Genomic DNA, 19,213 nt, shown 5'->3' with positions numbered 1-19,213 from the left:
TCAGAAACTGGTGTCTGTTGCCCCAGACGGTGGCTGGGCAGCACTAGGCACGCGTGCTAAGTTTGCCTAGGTGCGGCTTTCCTCGCGGGCTGCTGAAGCTCGTAAGCAGATCGGATAAGCTGTAAGCCACCTCTGGTAGGCACTGGCTGAGAGGGGCCTACAAAGACAAATTACGTCAGCTGGGGGTGAGATTTTCTGGTTTTCCCTGTATAGGGAGGGCAAGGGCTGTGATTTCAAGCTCTTTGGCTGAGGCAGTGTCAGTTTTGTGTTGCTTCCTATCAGTTAGGCCCTTTCTTCTCCCCAGAATGGATGTTCTACAGATGTTTCAGCGGCTGAAGCACTTGGGGTGATAATACTCGTCAGTGCTAGCAGAAATGTAAAAATAATCTGTTTTATGATAAGCCATTTCCAGGAAGGGTCTGCATGACTTTCCACAGCCCTGGCTCAACCCGTACATTTCAAAACATCAGTCTGAACTCTCTGTCCTTAGAAAAATCAATAGAGAAACGTATCTCTGTCATTTACTTGATGGCTGCGCACTCACTGCCTACAGCTATCTGCTAGTCTTCAGCCTGGCATCATTTTACCTGCTTGACCGCATTTCCCTGATCATTCAGGGTGCTTTTCAGAGTTACTTTCTCCATCTGTCCATAATGTTCGGAAAGCTTCCTTTTTTATTGTCCTCACCTGTTATTCTTGACTGCTACAGAAGTGAAAAAATGCAACAGTTAGTTATCTGGGTATATGATAGAAATACCTTCTTTGCTGTGAGAAGCTGACATCTTGTATCCTTGCAAGGATATTATATATTAGTATTGGCAAACCTTTCATCAGCCTTTGGGGAAAAAAAAAAAAATCATGGAGAAATGCATTTCCCGTGGACAAAGCATTTGGCACCGAAGGGGAAGGGTGAGCAGCTGTTCTGTGTCAGTAGGCCACGTATGTTTCAGCAGCTCTGTAGAAAGCTGTTGACAACGTCCTCTGCATTGACATGCGTGACGATATGTCACAACGTGCCTTTTTAGTGATAGTCTCTTCGAAAAGAGGCTTCTTGTAGCAATATCCGATCAGTTGGCGCAGCAGCCGCCACGGCAGCAAAATTGAAGCTGATGGCAACGTATTCTTTGCACCGAGGATGCCCGTGGATTTGTGTTTCCGCCCGCTTTAGGGTACTTTCTAAAAAGCTTTCCCATTCGGATTTTCCACTGCCGGGTCTGTTCATCCAATTTTGCACAGCATGAAAAATCTTCCTAGTGAGTACAACACCACGCCGTAGCTGATCACGACTGTGCAAGCTAATCAAAACCCGAAGCAATTCCCCCGCTCTCTTACACGCAAGCACCTGTCCACGCGTGTGGAGAGCAAGCGTCACGCCTTAAACTGCTGATCATTCTCCCGTGGGCACGCGTAGGCAAGTGCCGTCGTACCAGAGGGCACAAATGCAATTTGGAAACGTTAAATCTCCAGCAGCACTTTTCATAAGAGCAATCAGTTACACAGGGCAAGGCTGTTGTACTCAGTGTCTGGAAAAATAAATATCTATTTGGTGTCACCTGTTTCTGAATAAAATCCAGTTACATTTAGCAAGCGTAATGAAATTCAACAGTATAATTCTCTGATCGAGAGTATACATACTCCTGAGTCACTCTCTTGTACTTGCAATTTTATTTATTTAACAACTAAACAAGTAGGTTGGATGATTCATCATGATTCACACAGGAGACGAAAGGACAAAGAATACAGAGCACAATAACGTGGCATTGTTTCCTCTCGAGTGAAGTAACGCTTGCAGGTTTTTTTATTTTCTCTGTAGAAGCATCACAAGATGTTTAAGACATTATTAGTTAATGCGTCCTCTTCTTTAAGAATCATTTGCCCTTCCACTCCCAGCTGCTCAGCTTGAGAAAAGCATAAATCACAGTTTCTCTTGGCAGTGAAGTTCAGCGTGTTGTGGTAAAAACTACCGATGCCCTTAAAGCCGTGTCCGCACTTCTCTGCGGTAGCGCCGGCCCCAGACGCTTGCAGCTTTTGTACTGAAGAATTGAAGAGGGCCTGCCTGGGTGTTTGTTTTATAATGAGTGCTGGTTTAGAGTGTGATGTGAACAGCGCTTTTTACCCATGACTGTGAAGTAAAGCGCGGTTGGCTTAGGGGCAAAATGCATGCTGTGGAGGAGGAGTGAGAGCAGTTACAGGATTTTTCTGTTTAAAAGGGTGGTCTGGTTCACTTCATTGCCAAATGTAGAATGATGTCTTCTCCCTTCGTCTCACTGTCCCTATCGGAAAGGCAGAGCTGACATTTACAAGTGTTTGTCTAATATTCAGAATAAAAATTAACAATGTTGTATGTTACTTGGAGAGCGAAGCACTCTGCTGAAACCAAAGGGTTCTTTCTAACAGAGTGGATTTAAACCTTTCTGTATTGACACAAGTCCCAGGGTAAGGTTCACGCAGTACCAGTACCTGGGTTATATGCATGGAAATTGCAAGTTCTGCAGCTGCGCAGGCTGTTTGCCTGAGATTTGAAAATTGAGGATCCTGATATTTTGCAAAATACCCCAAGTGTGCCAAGTTTATATGCTTGGAGAATATTTTTCTGAGGCATCAGCCTAACTTAACCAGACTTTAAATTACTCCAGGCTCAATCAGAAAAATACCAGTCCTCTACATCAAGGTACTGCAGCGCCTGTTATCTGTTCTAAGCAGGGAGACGTGGATTGGGCAAAAGGCGTTGACAAAGCAACCTTGTCCCAAACCAAGACAGACATAAACCATCTTCTCTCACTCCTGTTCCTGCAGGGAGCTTCTGTTCTTTGTTGAAATTTATCTTGATAGCTGAGGAAATCTGACAGTTTCTCTCACGCCAGCATCTGTCTCTCCATGTTTTTTGGATCGTTTCATGTTTTGCTGTGTTAGAATATGTTAGTCAGCTGTGTGACAGGAGTGCGTGGGGATCTGTGAGCTCCCTTCCCTTTGCCGAAACGTATCCGACGGCAAATCTCTTTCCGTACGAGGGGGAGAACGTGTCTCATTCAGGTGTTCCCTTGAATTCCTTTGTGGTACCTATTTGCTTTTCCATTCCTATTATATATGCTCACCTTTCAGACTCCACCCACAGATGGTTTGAGAAAGGGGTTGATGTTCTCCATTTACTCTTTCTGATCTCCCCATGCATCCGTTAGATACGGAACCGTAGTATTCGTTTAACTTGCGCCTTGAGCCACCTTGCTGGGTTAGTCATCCCGGTCACCCAGATACTGAACTCACTGAGGTTCGTACGTGCAGCTGAAGGTGAGGCAGCTTCTAAAGCTGAGCGGGTTGTTTTGATTAAATCGTCGTTAAAAAGATCGGAGGATAGCTGATCTCCTTGTCCTTAACAGGCAAAGTGAGTCTTGGTCTTAAAGGTCATTCCTGCATCCGGGAAATGTTTTTGCTGACTGATGATACTTTTGACTTTACCTCAGGTTCGCGCTCTGCTTTCTCTCTCCGCGTGCTTGCCAAAATGAGCGAGGTTTATGCACGCCCTGGGAAAGGAGGGCAAGCTCCTCACCTGCGCTGCGGGTGCGAAGAGGCTGCCCGTTCACAATACTCCATTTCATGTATCATGTTCTCTTTCTGGACTGTGAACAGGGAAATATCGAAATCCGGTGCACTCCAAAGGGCGGTGGGCTTTTATTCGTTTGGTGTCCATGTGGGATTGCAAGCAAAGTAAGAGTTAACACTCGACGCTTAAAAAGTTTTGAAAATTTGACTGGACTAGAATATATATTTGAATATCAATTAAAGCGTTAGTGGGCTCATTGGCATATGATTTAAGTGATTAAGAGGAACGATTTCACATCCCCTCTACAGCTGTTGTTAACCTCTAGGATTCTAAACTGTTGAACAAAATTCAATTAAATTCTGCATACTACGATTTTCTATACAGCAGTCATTATGGAATCTAAGCACAAGCTTTCAAACTTGAGAGCAGTGGCATCAAATGGCATTGAATAAATTCTGGCTCAGAAGGAAGTGTTACAGTTACTGATTTATAACCACTGCTTCCTGCATGCCTGTTCTTCCAGTGGCAGATTTCAAGCTGTACCCCAAAATCACTCCTCGTAGCTTATTAGATCCTAAAACATCACAGCCCAAATCAATCTTCTTTGAAAAATAGACCAGAGCGTATGCGCAATGATCTGTGGCTTTCCTTGATCATTGCATGATTCTCACAAGGGAAAAGAGGCTCCGGTTTTAATTGGACTATTAATTTTGACTTGTAAGCAAGAGTAATAAGCGATGCCCTCTGAATCACTGGCAACTGCCTTTCTCTGACTGCTCCTAGGTGATGAAGCAGGCGTTCCTCAGCTGCTTGCAGTGGCGTCACGTCTGAGGGACACCGCAGAGTTGTTCCAGTCGGATGAGATGCGCCCAGCTAATGACCCCAAGGAGCGAGCTCCCATCAGAGTCAGGATGCTCAATGATGTGCTACAGAGCTTGGAGAAAAGCTTCCTGGTTCATCAAGCTCCTCCAGGACTTTACAGGTACGGTGTTCAGCGCATTCTTCATTTGAGCTAAAACAGTAATCTCGCATCGCTTGGTTCTCAAAACTGTCACCCTCTTCTAAAACAATTCTCGGTGAGTGTCCAAGATTAAAGCTGTTTTCCCTATCTCGTCCTTTCTGCAGAAAACATTAATTCATTGCAATACAAGAGGTCATTAGAATGCAGCGCTGTAGCTGTTCTGTCATGACATCACTGCTAACAAGATGTACGGTGTGATGGCAACTCAGGCGGCGTGGCAGATACTTGTGTTAGACGGTACAGTAAGCTTTCAGAGGAAGAAAATGTTTTGAAGTCTAATACTGCTTGGCAAGCTCCACCTATATTTTATTTAAAACTTTTTACAGTTCATTGAAGATTCAGCATTATACGAGATACCGTGTAGCATTATTTAACATATTTAATTATATATCAGTGTTCTTGCGTGCATTTCAACGAGTCAAAGGCAGTGCGGTGGAGTGAATGAGGGGGCCATAGTGAGTCACTATGCATAACACTTTGTCTCTAGTTAGAATTATTCTCCAACATGTGATCAGCTGCACTACCCAGGCTGATTTTAAGGTGTCGTAATCACTCCATCTTTCACTTTCTACGAAAGAAGTCTACGGGTCTATATCTCTCAGCAGAGATGCCTCTACACAAAAAAACCCACAAACTTATGGCAATCAGTAGCTTAAAAAAAGTTTGAAAAGCACAAAATGGCCAAGCCTGCCCCAAGTAAAGCCTGGCCCTGTGGCTGGTTAGGAGAAGTAATAACACGTGCGCATGTGCTTCGGTGCGAACTCTGAAGCACTGCATCGCAGCCCATCAGCGTAGTGTTTTATAGCTTGACCCCAAGGATATGTTCTGAACGCCGCAGGCTATAGAGTGAGGGTGTATGTGGGTTCTTTGACTTCACTGGGCCTACTGGGATTATTTTGAAGGACTCAGCAGTTGCAGAGAGCCAGTGGCTCACCCACACTGCCCATTGGGAGCCTTCCCCAAGTAAAACTGTCCCTAAAGCCATACCCAGGCTTTACTTTAGGGGAAACTGGTTGGCACGCTTGACAAAGAGAGCTTGGAAGTGAAGTGGCGTACGTGCACAGGAGACTGCCAGGGGCCAGGGCACAGAAGCGAATGAGGCATCTGTGTTATTTAGTAAAATAAATGTACTTGCAGCCAGAACTAACCGGAGTAATAAACCAGTACTTTGTTGCAGTTGATGGGAAAAATTGTCAGATGTCTTGTGCAAGCGATTGTTTCAAGTGGGCGCGAAATAGGCAGATGGTAGAGGTAGACTTTGGAAGAAAAGGAGAAAGCCACAGCATCAGGAGGAAGAGGTTGTTCCGAGCGTGAGGAATGGCACAAACCAAATGCAGTCATCTTTTTAACAGAAACAAAAGCCGGGGGGGGGGGGGGGGGGGGGGGAAGGGGGAGGGGACGGAAAGGTAGTTGTGGCAAAATCAGCAGCATCAGTGAATAAAATCCCTACAGCTATTGTCATGGTATTTGGGGAGGGACTGATTTACTACATTCCTGCTCTGACTGGATTTATAATATAGAGAAAAAACCTAAAAAGTGATTAAGTGAAGTCTATTATTCCAGGTTCAGCACTGCTGTCCTCCTTGTCTGGGCTGGTGTGGTGTTGCAAAGGAGCTATAGAACTGCTTGACGTAATGTAACGTGTCCACACTGCAATCGCAAAGGCACGCGGTTGACCCTGGCCCAGTTCTTTGTGAAAATAAACTATATCAAAACTTAGGATTTCAGTAACAGGGTTTTTGAGGTCTTCTGATATTTAAATTCTCACAGCGCTTGCAGTATTAATTTTGTTATTCACCAAGATGTAATTGCTAGACATGCGGGTATGACGGGGATTACATTTTTCACCTTCCTGCTCTCAGCAGTACTTCGGTGCAGAGCGCGGTGTTCACACCGGCAAAGTGGAAGTGAAAATGTTGTCATTTTTCCCCTTCTCATTTCATTACATTTGACACAAGATTTGAAAATAGTCAATAAGGCTTCTTTAAAGTTTGCGGGAAAATATTGGATTAGTCTTTACTCTGAGCCAGTTTACCTAACATCGTCTGGAGTATAAAACAGTAAAGGACAACTTAAGTGTCATCATTTAGATACTTACTTAAAAAGAATGCATTTTCTGTACTGTGCCAAGGTGTGCAAGATTTACATTTGAATCTACAATTTGCGTAGATTTACCATGAATGCAAAGAGACTCGAGGGCGGTGATAGATCTCTGATTTCCTTTCCTGACATTAAAATTCTGCAGTACAGTTTCTTTAAAAAAACGAAAAACAAACCACCTCATAATGCGTCTTTATTTGGGTTATTTTTCACTTCTTAGGGATTGAAAGCTCTTCTATTAATTGATGCAGTTTTATGAATCTATTTTGTTTTCTGAAGCTATAATTGTATCACAGGAACCCTAGAAATACTTGAATAACCTGATGTACTTTTTGTTTCTTCGCTTGTATAACTTCAAGCTTTTCTTTTTTGTAATTTAGTAAAGAAAACAAACAAAAAAATCAGTCTCACAGCCAGGACCTTGTATGCCATGTTTCATCCCAGTCGGAAGATTGATGGGCAAGTTATAAACCCCTGAAATAGTGGTTTATAATGGAAATGCTGGCAGCCCTTTAACTATAGCAGCGCAAGCAGTGCAGCAATAAATACTGTGCTTCGTCTGTAAACAGAAATTTAGGATGCAGTTTGCAGCCTTGACCTTCAGGCTCCAACTGTGTTTAGATCATTAAGATTCCATAAATACTGTAATTTACAGCCTTCTGAAGGAAGAATTTGTGTGCACAGTAAAGCACGTATTCTTCATGAAAAAATGATTGCTTCCTGTATACCCATTTGGACTCATATTCTCGACCTCAATCAAAGTACTTGACAAATTCGCTGAAGTTTAGGCATCATTTTTAGGCTTGTGTTTGTCCTAATTCACAGCTCTCTGGATCTATGCTGTGTTTTCTCTTCTAGAACTTGAATTAAAAAGAAAGGTGGAAATTTTTTTTGCCTTATTGCAGGAAGTGGGTTGCAGCCTGCTTGTGTTTGACCACTACAGGGGAACTAATACATCTTTTCTAGATGTCTTCTTGTACGGCGCGTACACTCCCTGCCATAGCTGTAGTTGCTTACTGTATGCGTGTACTTAAAAAAACGGATGCCTCTTTGCAGTCAGTGTCTTAGGACAATATTTGGGCATAACTGATGCATTAATCATCTATAATGAGCAATAAAATTATTCAAAGTTACTAACAAAATTCAAATTATTTTAATTTTTGATAATTATATTAGGTTATGTTGCCTAAATGTAAGTAATGATGATTGGCATTGGCAGGTTGCTCAGTGCAGCGTAAGCAAACAGCGTAGTTTAGATTGGTATCCTTCTTAACTGAACTTCGTGACGTTGAATGCATCCCATTCCTGGGATGTATTAAAAGGCGTGTGGCCAGCAGGTCAAGAGAGGTTCTCCTCCCCCTCTGCTCTGCCCTGGAGAGACCACACCTGCAGGGCTGTGTCCAGTTGTGGACCCCCCAGTTTAAGAAGGATGTGGAACTGCTCCAGCAAGCCCAGCGCAGAGCTGCCAAGGTGATCAGGGGCTGGAGCATCTCCCTTGTGAGGAAAGGCTGAGAGACCCGGGTCTGTTCAGCCTGGAGAAGAGAAGGCTGAGGGGGGATCTCATCAGTGCTTATAAATATCTGAAGGGTGGGTGTCAGGGGGATGGGGCCGGGCTCTTTTCAGTGGTGCCCAACGCCAGGCCAAGGGGCCACGGGCACAAGCTGGAACACGGGAAGTTCCACCTGAACATGAGGCCAAACCCCTTCCCTGTGCGGGTGCCAGAGCAGGGGCACAGGCTGCCCAGAGAGGCTGCGGGGTCCCTTCCCTGGAGACATTCACCCCCCGCCTGGACGCGGCCCTGTGCCCCTGCTCTGGGGGTGCCTGCTCCAGCAGGGGTGGGACAGGATGAGCTCCAGAGGGCCCTGCCAGCCCTGCCAGCCTGGGATTCTGTGAACTGAGAATTTGACAACAGCTCACTTTCCCCATGCTATTCTATTTCCAGCTCAGCTGGAAATACACAAGTACAGCTTTCATCAGGGTATTTTAGTCTTAGCCAGAAATTTAGGCAGAATGAAAAATAATAGGTTGAGAAATCTTACCCTGCATTGCAGGGGTTACCCTGGGGCTTGATTTGGGGTTAGGATAAAAACTCTGAGTTTTCTTGTACCTGCAGAATGTCTGTGATTCCCAGTGCTCACCCCGGGTAGACTTTCTATTTCCAAATTAAATGTTTATGAGCAAAATAGGATAGCTATTGGTATTTTTCATTTATCTGCTTTTGCATCTCATACCATAATCATAATATTCATAATTTTCTGGTGTCTATTTTGTCATTATTTTAATGGACTAATCAGTAGAAATTTGTATACGTTTGTTTCCTCCCTCTAGCCCTTTCCCGCTTTCCACTCTCACAATGTATACTTGCGCTGAACATTTCGCTGTATTTTGTGACGACGATATTTGCCGCTAGTACCCTTAGCGGTAGATCGCACTGCAGTGGCATGCACGGAGCTAAGGGAAGAACAGAGGTTCCGTTACTTTAGGCACTGCACGTAAACAGAAAAAAAAGATGATCTTGAGCGAATTCTCCTCTCCATGAGATGGTCAGCCTCAGCAGACATATAAGGTAATTCTGTAAATGCTGATATATGGTAAGAAAACCCCAAGTTCTTCCCTTCATCAGCATTCAGTAAAGCATTCAGAGCTGCCTGCCTAGGACGGGAGAAGATGCTTTATCTCTGTGTTCTAAACAAAGGGTGCTTCAGCCATAAATAAACATAGATCGAATCGAAGGCCTGGGGCGGTTTCCCTACAGTGAAAGCAGCTTCTCCGATAAGGTCAGGGAAGCACTCGCCGACACCTGCTCTGGTGCTGATTAACCAAATCTCTACATGGCTTCGGAGAGAGAGACAATTAATTTCTGTAAATGCATGTTTGTGAGTTAGGTAACTGGGCAGATGCGTCCGTGTGAGTGATGTGTCACCTTGTTGTCTCCTTCCCGAACATCTTTGTCTTCTGTGCATCAGCTAGTCCTTAAAACTCTTAGATTCTAGAAGTCTACTGTCGTGCTTTTGCATCCTTTTCCCTCTATGAAAATACCTACCAAAACACTGACACCGGCAGTATCAGGGGTAACAAGACAGCGTGTATCTTCCTGGGCTTTATAAATATTGAGCTCAAATCTTACCGTTTGCTTAGACTGAGTAAAACCGTTCCCACCATCCCTTGTATATTTTATTATATTTCTTATACTTGCTGATCACCACAGCCTCTGATGACCTGTCAGCCGAATGTGCCGGTCAAGTCCGCGTGTTCGCTCCCTGGGTATTCACACAGAGGGCTTGTGTCTTCTCGGTGAAAGGCGTAGGAACAATGGCATTGGAACGGTGAAGGGTAATATTGCAAAGCAATGAGATAATCAAGAAGGCTTCCTGCAGTGTCAGGCAGAGGATGCCCTCTCTTTCTGAAAGTGTTGGATTTCTTCAGGTCCGTGTCTAGAACTCAACATAGTCTTCACACTTGATGGATGCTGTTGATGCTAGATGGATCCAGTAGTGAGGATGCAGGGTTTCCTAGAACACCCTGTGATGCTCCCACCAAGATTTCCCAATCTAAGGGAGTGACTAACAACAGAATTTGTGTCTTTGGTCTTTAAAAGTCAAAAAAAGGCACACAAGGGCTCAGGCTGTCGTTTCTGCTCCAGTTAGGTGGGTTTCATTCTTAATGGACCATTGGTTAAGGGTCAGTTATGTCCTGACTGATGGTTCTGTTAACAATTTTTTAAAAGAATCAGAGTCAACTTGTGTAAAATCTTTCATTTAAGAGTTTCATCTTAGCTTGCGAAGTTTATCCTCCCCATTAAGGCTGTATGCATCTGTCACCGCTGTTTATGGGATTGTTGCAAGGGCCATTGTGCTACGTCTAGTAGATGTAATTGAGTGAATTGAGGAATAAGTAGGTGAAAAGTAATGATTTTGAAAACACTCTGTGTTTTCAAGAAAGACCTCCAGCAGTTTATATTGCTTGTTTGTGCAAGTTAAACTTCTTCCTTTTGCTTCTTTCTATCCTGGATACCCAGGTGTGACATTAACACTTCATTGGGCTCCAGAATTACAAGAAGTCAGTACGTTTTACTGCACTGAAATACTCGCTATAAGCGATGATATATTGTGCATCCTGACTTTGCCATAATGAAATGAAAGAACAATCCAAAGAGGCTTTTAGCACCGTGCAAAAAGGTAATTTGCATCGCCGCTAATCTCATGCCACTCAAGTGTCTGTTGTTCACCAGAACAGATCTTTTCCTTTCAGATTGAGACGTGTTATACACATTCCTGACACCTCTGCAGAGTCTGCTGATTTATTTCTGTTTTGCTGATAAACTGCAGCAGATGCGTAGGTCTCAAAATTCACATGCCCTAAGACTCTAGTTATTGGAGAGACGTTTAGTAGGAAAATTAAAGTCCTTATTAAATCTCCAAGTGTGAACAAGCTGCTCATTGGACTTACCGAGGACAAGCATTAAAGATGCAAATATCCTGCTAATTTTAAACAGTGACATGGGTAAACATGTAGTGCAATGTCATCTGAAAAAAAAAAGCCCCGCCCAGAGTTTCTGCAGAAGGCAGTAATTCTGTCTCATTGCATGGGCTCTTTGCAGATGCGGTTGTTCATTTTGAACTCTTCGCTTGTGGCTTCGAGTTGAAAAATACGCCTGTATACTTTGCTGTAGTGCTTGAGACATTTTTGAATGACCTGAACCAAACTCGTGGAAAATTGGGGTTTTCTGCGTTGTATTATGTGGAGCAGAGAGCGATCTGATGTGGTGCTGGTGGGTCCTTAGTGTGGGAAACACTGCAACAGTTGGCGTTGCGCTGGCAGTGGTAGATCATGTTCTGTCTCCTATTGCCTGCCGTGTGGGATTTCTAAACGCAATATTAGAATGACGTCGGGGGAGAGGGAGAGAGTTGTGTACTGGTTTCAGAATAGCGAGCCTCAGATTTTGCCATTCAGTCAGAATAAATGAATTCTCGTCTTGCTGCACAGCAGTGATTTTTCCATCTGACTTTTCACCCTAATATCTTGTATCTTTCAAAATCCGCACCTTTTTTTCTTCTGTTGTTCCACACCTTATAAATGGAGTTATGATTAGTGGTATTACTTGTTTCACTTTCTAGTCCTTCACCGGTGTTTCTTGCCTCTGCAGTTCTTGTTCAGCTCCCTCTCTCTGATACACATTTGTCCGAATGCATTTTTTTACACCTAAAGCATCTTCCCATTTCTTCTCCCTTCTCCCTTCAAGCTTCACAGTGTTTGTGCAGTCTGACTGTGGTTTATGCAGGTGTAAGTCAGAGATAATGAACTTGAATATTGAGGACAGAGGTGACACGTGGTTTCAGTAAGACTTGCTTTGTTGTGGCTCACTTTATGAACTACTAATGGCAAAAAATCACAAGAAATATTCCAAGGATGGTTTTGTGTTCTTCCCAAGAACATGGAGAGGCAAAAAGAAGTCCCATGAGGTAGGTGAACAGCGGCGGCTTTGCACTGTCAGAAGATCTGGGAAGCTGTGTGGTGCCTGGTAAGTCTTTAGTCAACGCTTGGAAGATGATTTTCCTCCCAGTCTTTGGTAGCAGACATTGAATGAAAGGATTCAGTTGTGGTTTCTGTGCTTCTCTAAATAGATGTCATGTGTCTGGTGACCAGGATTTATAAAAGTGGTGACAATCTTGAGTCAGTATCCAGAGTTTTTACAGCCTAGTCGAAACTGGTTTTATCACAAAACTGAATAGACTGATCATCTCTGCAAGTCACCGCTGGTTAGAAAATAATTTATAGGAATATAATTGCAATTCTTCACTGCCAGGTTATTTTTCCTAATCCTAAAGCCAGAGACAAACCACTTAGTTAATGCCATGACAAGCAATGGTGTGCGTTAATTAGGTTGGTACGAACTAAGAAATATTTCCAATCGAATCCTGCACACTAGATTCTAATAGCACTTATACAGCTACCTGTGAGTTCAAACAAATGCAACAGCATGTTTGGCGCACTAATTTCAGTTTAAAATCATAATTTGAGTCAAATTCATACGTCCAAGTCACCTGCAGAATGTGGAGTGGCAACCTTGCTGTAAGGTGGACTGAAAGTATTCCATTCACTGTACAGACATCGTGCCCAGCCGCTGCCTGGGGTGTACCATGGGTGGGAGCAACTGTCTTCTCTCTTGAGTGGCTACCGGAAGCCAGACACAGTTAAGATCACTTCCTGCGTGCTCAAAATGGGGTTTGAGGGACCGGGAAGAAGATGATGCAGTCATGAACCTGCTCATTCGGTGGGTCGACATAATGTAGTAGTGAGATCAAGCTGCAACTCTGAAGAGCGCGACAAGCTTTCCCCAGGATACCCTTTGCCACCAGTGCAGCTCCCCAGGCCAGGTGTAGTTAGGAAGGTGTAGGAGCTGTGTCATTCACGGTGGACCTGCAGGGACAACGTTCCAGCGGCACGAGCACTCTCTGCGTGCGCTGGGCAGCTTTGGGATGGGTTCTGGCCTCATCCTCCCAGCCCCGCTGGGGCGACTGAGCAGCGCTGTGGCTGCTCGTTCTCTGGGCCAGACAGAATGTCATCCGCTGGGATACTGACCCTTTAACTTTCATCCGTGTGTGGAGCGGCACGGTTATCCTAGCAGACCTCAGGAGCAATTACTAGTTTGATAATGCCCTTACAGATTCCTGCGATGGTTATTCTTTTTCTCACGCCTGAATTATGCCCTTTCCTAATACCAAGGAGGTGCAATGAGGTGAGTGTAACTCATACTCAAAGGACCTGATCCATCCGAGTGGCAATTCAACTGTTTTTTCCTTTGGAACCACCGGTACATGTAATGACCGTGAAGTAATGACTGTATTTGTTGTCTTGTAAATTTTTACTATTTAAAGAGCATTTGCTGCATAAATACTGCTGAATTAGCCATCTGCAGAGATGTAATTATGGGTGACTTTAAAGCTTATTTAAACAGGGAACATGTAAAATCTTCATTACACCTGCAAAAGCAGAAAACCACTATAATTAGGGATTATGTCATGGCTGGAAACCAGCTTTCTCACTTCCCTGAAATGAATGGTAAACCTGGCTGTACATACCTTAATTTATTTTTCCTGTATGCACTCCTCGTGAATTTTCTTTCATCCTCTTATTTAGATTGATTTGTACACCTACAGAGTTCTGCCTGTAGTACGCATCGGACCCGTTATGGTTTTGATACAGTAAAAATTACGTGTATTGTAATTTACCACAGCAATGGTGGCCCTTAAGACTTCATCTAGGACGCACGGTTCCTCGTGCTTCCCACGAATGTGCATGGTCTTGACCTTGCAAAGAACCTGGGGTATTTTGTATAACGAGATTTATTTGAATATGTGGCCTTATTAGATGTTTTAGCCCATTTCGCAGCAGTTGTTCTGCCAACTGTAGAAATCCCTTGGCTGAGGGCTGCTCAGTGAGCTCCGTGCAGAGCTGCCGTGCCAACGCCTAGCAAGGCTTCCCGTCAGGGTACGGTTTCCATTCAGTCTCCCTTGCTGGCAGGTCTCACTCAGGTCTGTGCTTATGGTGCTAAATAGGCCAAGAATATTTGGTTACAGAGAAAAATAGCGCATGCTCTTAGAAAGTTACATAAAGTATTAGATTGTGAATTTATTAAATGTGACAGCAACTTAATATTTTATACATTATTTCATTTTTCTTATAAACAGTAGGGTCGATAACATTTTTCAGGTCCAAGAAATATATGGTTCTGCGTTTTTGGTCATGACAGATAAGAACCGCTCAAGTATGTTTGAAATATTAGCAAGGAACCTATCTCGAATATAGCACAAAATAAGTGGAATTCATTCGAAGAACACAGTTAATGTGTAATACTCCCCCCACTAACGTGCTACCCAGACAGTAGGGCTTAGAAATCTGGTGGTGAGATCATTACCGGGAAAGTTACCTTAACTGGGATAAAAAAGTGTCAATTTGCTGCGTATGCATGCCATTGAAGGTCATAAAAACACAACTTCAGTCATTTCTTTAAAGAACGTGTTATGACATAATTTTTTATCCACAATTAATGCTTACAATAATGACCTTTCTGATTTTTGGCTGCGGGGATGACGGTCTCGCGTCTCGTGGTGTGGAGTTCCTTGAGGTGATAAAGCTAGTCAGGATCAGAACTGGAGATCAAGGTCAAGCCAATTTGCTGCATCAAACACCGGACACTGCTTGCTGCTTTGTCTGGAAACGGTATTCCTCCTTAGGGTTTGGATGTGTGACGTGATTTCGAAATTAAAATCCCTATGAAGCACTCAGAACATCAGCTGTGAGCCATTTGGAAATAATTTTATTAATTCACTTCCCTCAAGTCCTTCAAAACAGTAGCACATCTGCTTTGGATTTGAATGTTTCAGACTGAGACATCCTTAAAAGAAAAATAGTTTCCTCCAAATTGTTCAGCATAAGCATATGTTCCTCTCATTTGAAAAGCAAGTGCAGCACAACCCAATCAAAGAGCAACGTGCCTACGTTTGTTACCGACAGCTACATTATCTGAAATTTAACGGAGTATATTTCCTACCAGTTGCTGCCAGAAAATAATGTTTTAAAATAGTTATATTCATTTTGTTTAATGCATCATCACTCTTAAGTAGAGATGCAAGTCATTGTTTTAAGAAATTACAGAAAAATTATTGATGGATTTTCAATGAATTTTTACATTTCTGTGGAGCAGATATCATTTTCTCATCGGCTGCATATAGGGTTTGAGAGCTCTACGGCAAAGAGTCTGATAGTGCGTTTTGTGCCTTCTTCGGGAACTTCTAGATAAAGCCACTTACTGAATTTCTATAAAACCCTAGAGAAAATCTTGCCTAATTAATTAGAGGACTGCTCTTTAGCAGTGATAAATAATCACTTGCAACCTCTGAAGAGCAAATGCATCCTAATTTTTCTGTTTCTTTCCATTTCCCTTCTGTCAAGTCATTCTCTGCTGTTGAAGCTGTAGAATTGATTCTTCTTACTTACTGATCTTACCTACTCCAAGGTAAGAAAGAAATAAGTTTCCTAAACTCAGCAAATCTTCAACAGGGGAAAAACTGCGAGTGCGAGGTAACGCTGACGTTCGGCCCTTGCAAACAGGTATCTGATTGAAGCCTGATTTTACTCAGACTCAGTGCTTAAACTAGTCTGACTTCTTAGCTCCATTATGCTTATTCGAGGCTGTTCTAGAACATCAGTCCTCCTACGATTAGTGACTTGCATCAAGCTTCCAGCTTCTATTTTTTTGTGTTTATATTACACTAGAAGCTGTTTTGCTACCATAAGCCACAAAAATATAAAAAAATTACAGGAGGAAATGAAGTAATTATCGTTTATTTGATGAAAGTGAAAAAGTTTAGCTACAGGTCGTCATAGATACAGTATCTCATTTGAAATCTTTTCCAAGCCGCCACCGAGCACTGTCCTATTATCAGAAAATGAAGATTAACACTCAGCTAGCTTTATTTCGTGCCAGTCCTTTCTGTTGACTGTAATTAATCAACTTTCAAACGAATAATTTTCTTCTGTTTCAGAACAGAAAGTGAATGTTTTCTTTGAAAGTTGAGTTTTGGTCATAAAAAAATTCCCCAAACAGCCTTTACTCAGCTTGATTTCTTCAGTAAGCCTGTCGCTTTCTCTTTAGGATTCTGAGTGCTCGTACATGCAAATCAGAATCTCGTAGGTGAACCCGTAGTGATCACCGGGATAGGTTTAAAGGTGGGGCGCTCTGTAGGTGAGGTTAGGGTGGGTGTTTGTGGGGTCAAGTCTGCCAGGGTCACCTGTTTAGGTGAAGATTGTTGGGGGTGGTGAGAGCTGGCTGCTCCCTGGAGGATGGGGAGCCAAGCATGGATGCATGGCCAGCGTGGCGGTGGGCTCTCCAACCAGGCCAACAGTGCCCAAGGATGGATGCAGGGGAGCCCTGGAGGGGCAGTCAGCTTCTGCCGAGAGTCCTGGCCGCCAGGCAAGCCCGTGGTGATGCAGGTCAAGCCGGGAGTAGTCTACAGATCGGGTGTGGATCAACTGGCTGCACGGCAGCAACAGAGCCGGAGGCAGACACGCCTGCGGTGGAGCTCAGGCTGGGACTGAAGACCCAGGGCTCAGGTGAAATGGGGCTCACGGGCCTGTGAGCAAGGGGGTGGCTAGTGACCCCTGGTCAGGGCCAGTAAGAGCCACCTGTGCACTCAGGGCCTTGACAAAGGTCTAAGGCTGGCAGGGGGCGTCAGGCTGAAACTTATGCTGGAGTTGGGTTAGGCTTTAGCGATAATTCAGTGAGAGATAAGTGTGGTTTATGACAATGCATTCATTACCTTTTAAAAAAGTACTGTAATCAAAGATAACTGTAGGGAAATAAAAGATAATATATCTTGTAACCAGCTATCGTTCCAGTTTGGCTTCTCTTTTTCCTTTGTTTATTTGGCAGGCAATCAAGCCAAACCAAGCCTCAAGACACTTCACAGAGCTGCCAAAATCAGGATTTATTTTTTTAACAAGCCCTATTCTAAATTAGCCTCTCAGAAATGAATTCAGTCGTGGAATATTTACCTCCTTGTAGTCCCATGTCCCAACAGGATTTTGTTAAATGCAGACTTCCCATAACCTCCGTTTGCTGTAATTGACTCAATTAGAGGTGTCCTAACTCCTGCCTCTTATGCAAGATAAATTTCTGTCTGGCAGGGATGGAATTTTTCTGGTTTACCACTGTCATATAATGATGCCTTTGAAATGCCTTTCCGTTGGTTAGGCTTTATTGAGGTTTCTTGTCTATATTACCGGTAGCTTATCAACTGCTGATACCATGCAAATGCCTATCTTTCTGGCAGGCTTTCACCTTTGAGTGTACATGATTTAAATATGTCACTTTCTATAATATAGGCCGGTAGAACAATTTGCAGTCCTATAAATAAGGGCACTAAGTGAAGGCGGTTGATGGCTCTTAAAAAAGGGTAGGACACGTAGGAAACAGCAATTGGGAACAACCGATTACCAATAAAGGATCCTTAAATATGACGTGCTGAGTTTGCGGGGACTTAGGACAGTGAAGCAACAGAGTGACGTTTACAGCTGAGTTGCCCTAAAAGGTTGGCTGCCGTATCCCCGTCTTCCATGGTCACGCGTGTGTTGTTCGATCACACGGAGCCAGCGGCTTCCACTGTTCGATCCAGCAAGAAACGAGCGTTGTAGGAATCCGTTTCCTCTGGATCAGCTATGACGACTTGTAACAGCAGCTCACCACTGCATGAATTTCGTCCTGGTAAAAGTTAGTCTCACATGTCTAGCAGCTCTAATTTTATTATTATAAGCCTTCTGCCACAATAGCGCTGTGAAATAAAATAGGTAAGATAAAATAAATGTATGTGAGGGTCAAAAAAGTTTAAAAAACCAAAAAGACAGGAAGGGAGAAGCACTGCTGGAGATCAAAAGGATAAGGGACCCAGAGGAGGAAGGGAGGCTTTCTGTACCTTCACTGTAAAATGTTCTGAGGTACAAGCCAGTGTAAATAAACTCGTATAAATCAGCTCCCGCAGTTCCCAGAGAAGAAGCATTTGTCATATTTTGATGTCCTGCAATAAATAAACACCCTGTGGAACTGGAAGTCCCAACATGGAAATACTCTTATTAGAATGCATTTGTTTATTTGCCAAGTTGGTTACAGTTTGTTTTACAAACATGAACGAAAACAAACTCCTAGAGGCAAGAAAAGTGCATTCAAAACTGAGCATTATCAAGAGAAAGAGAAACGTGAACCACCCCAGTTCTGGTGCACTTTTTTTCTTGGAGAGTACAAGAAAAGAAAAATTCAGGGATTTATAAAATTGAATTTGTGAGGGTGCTGAAGCAGCTCTAGTCACAGCACATTGTGTTATAACCGGAATAGACAGAGGCTGCCTGTAGCGTTTATCTGTAAACAATTCTAATGTGATTCCACAGAGAAAACCTGCACTCATTGTATGTGGGACTGCGTACTTGCCGTCATGTCCTAATGATTTAATAATTGCTTTTCAAAATCTCAAACGTAAGCTCTCAGATAGGAGGCTCTTTGTAACTACCTGAATAATTCAGCTTGTGTTGTGCGTTACCCACACAGAAAACTTTTCTTGTAAGCGAAAAAATCCTTTGTCAGGACAAGAATAATGTACAAATCTAGTTTTATCTTGTACCGTCCAGTTGTTCTAATATAATCTCCAAAACAGTTGGAAGTTGTGTTAAAGCCAATATATTTTTAGTGTGACCTGTCATTCAAGAATTTGTCAAATTCGTTTTGGTCTGGCGGGGGTGACATCACATCCTTCTTTGTGATACCATAAACCAGCATTTAACACTAACAGCATTATTTTGATCAATAATGCTGTGGTCTCACCTGCGCCTACAAAGGGCTCGTTGGTGTTACAGAAGAGGTTCTTAAAGAACTGGCTTTTATAGTTTCTTTGCTTTAGTTTACTAAGGCCGATCCATTTATTCGGAGCCATTTTACCTCTTTCTGTGCTACCACCTGAAGTTATTAATTAGGTTTTCTACTTCAGCGTTACACTTTTCAG

The 19,213-nt window shown here is 43.2% G+C and overlaps 1 protein-coding gene across 11 annotated transcripts in view; it reads left to right on the top strand.

Moving 5' to 3' along the window:
- The window catches only part of NAALADL2 (N-acetylated alpha-linked acidic dipeptidase like 2), a 503,571-nt gene that overhangs the window by 471,770 nt on the left and 12,588 nt on the right, over positions 1-19,213 (top strand). For all 11 annotated transcript variants that reach the window (XR_012661452.1, XM_075098454.1, XM_075098450.1 and 8 more), the window contains one exon: positions 4,325-4,523. Coding sequence is in view for 10 of the 11 variants with exons in the window: in XM_075098454.1 (XP_074954555.1) it covers positions 4,325-4,523 (199 nt within the window). In the remaining variant the exon portion in view is untranslated. The remainder of the gene's footprint in view (positions 1-4,324; positions 4,524-19,213) is intronic.

The sequence above is a fragment of the Phalacrocorax aristotelis genome, chromosome 7 (genome assembly GCF_949628215.1).
Source record: "Phalacrocorax aristotelis chromosome 7, bGulAri2.1, whole genome shotgun sequence".
NCBI classification, from domain to species: Eukaryota; Metazoa; Chordata; class Aves; order Suliformes; family Phalacrocoracidae; genus Phalacrocorax; species Phalacrocorax aristotelis.
The sequence above is the reverse complement of the archived record's forward strand: the minus strand, read 5'-3'. Positions and strand labels throughout refer to the sequence as shown.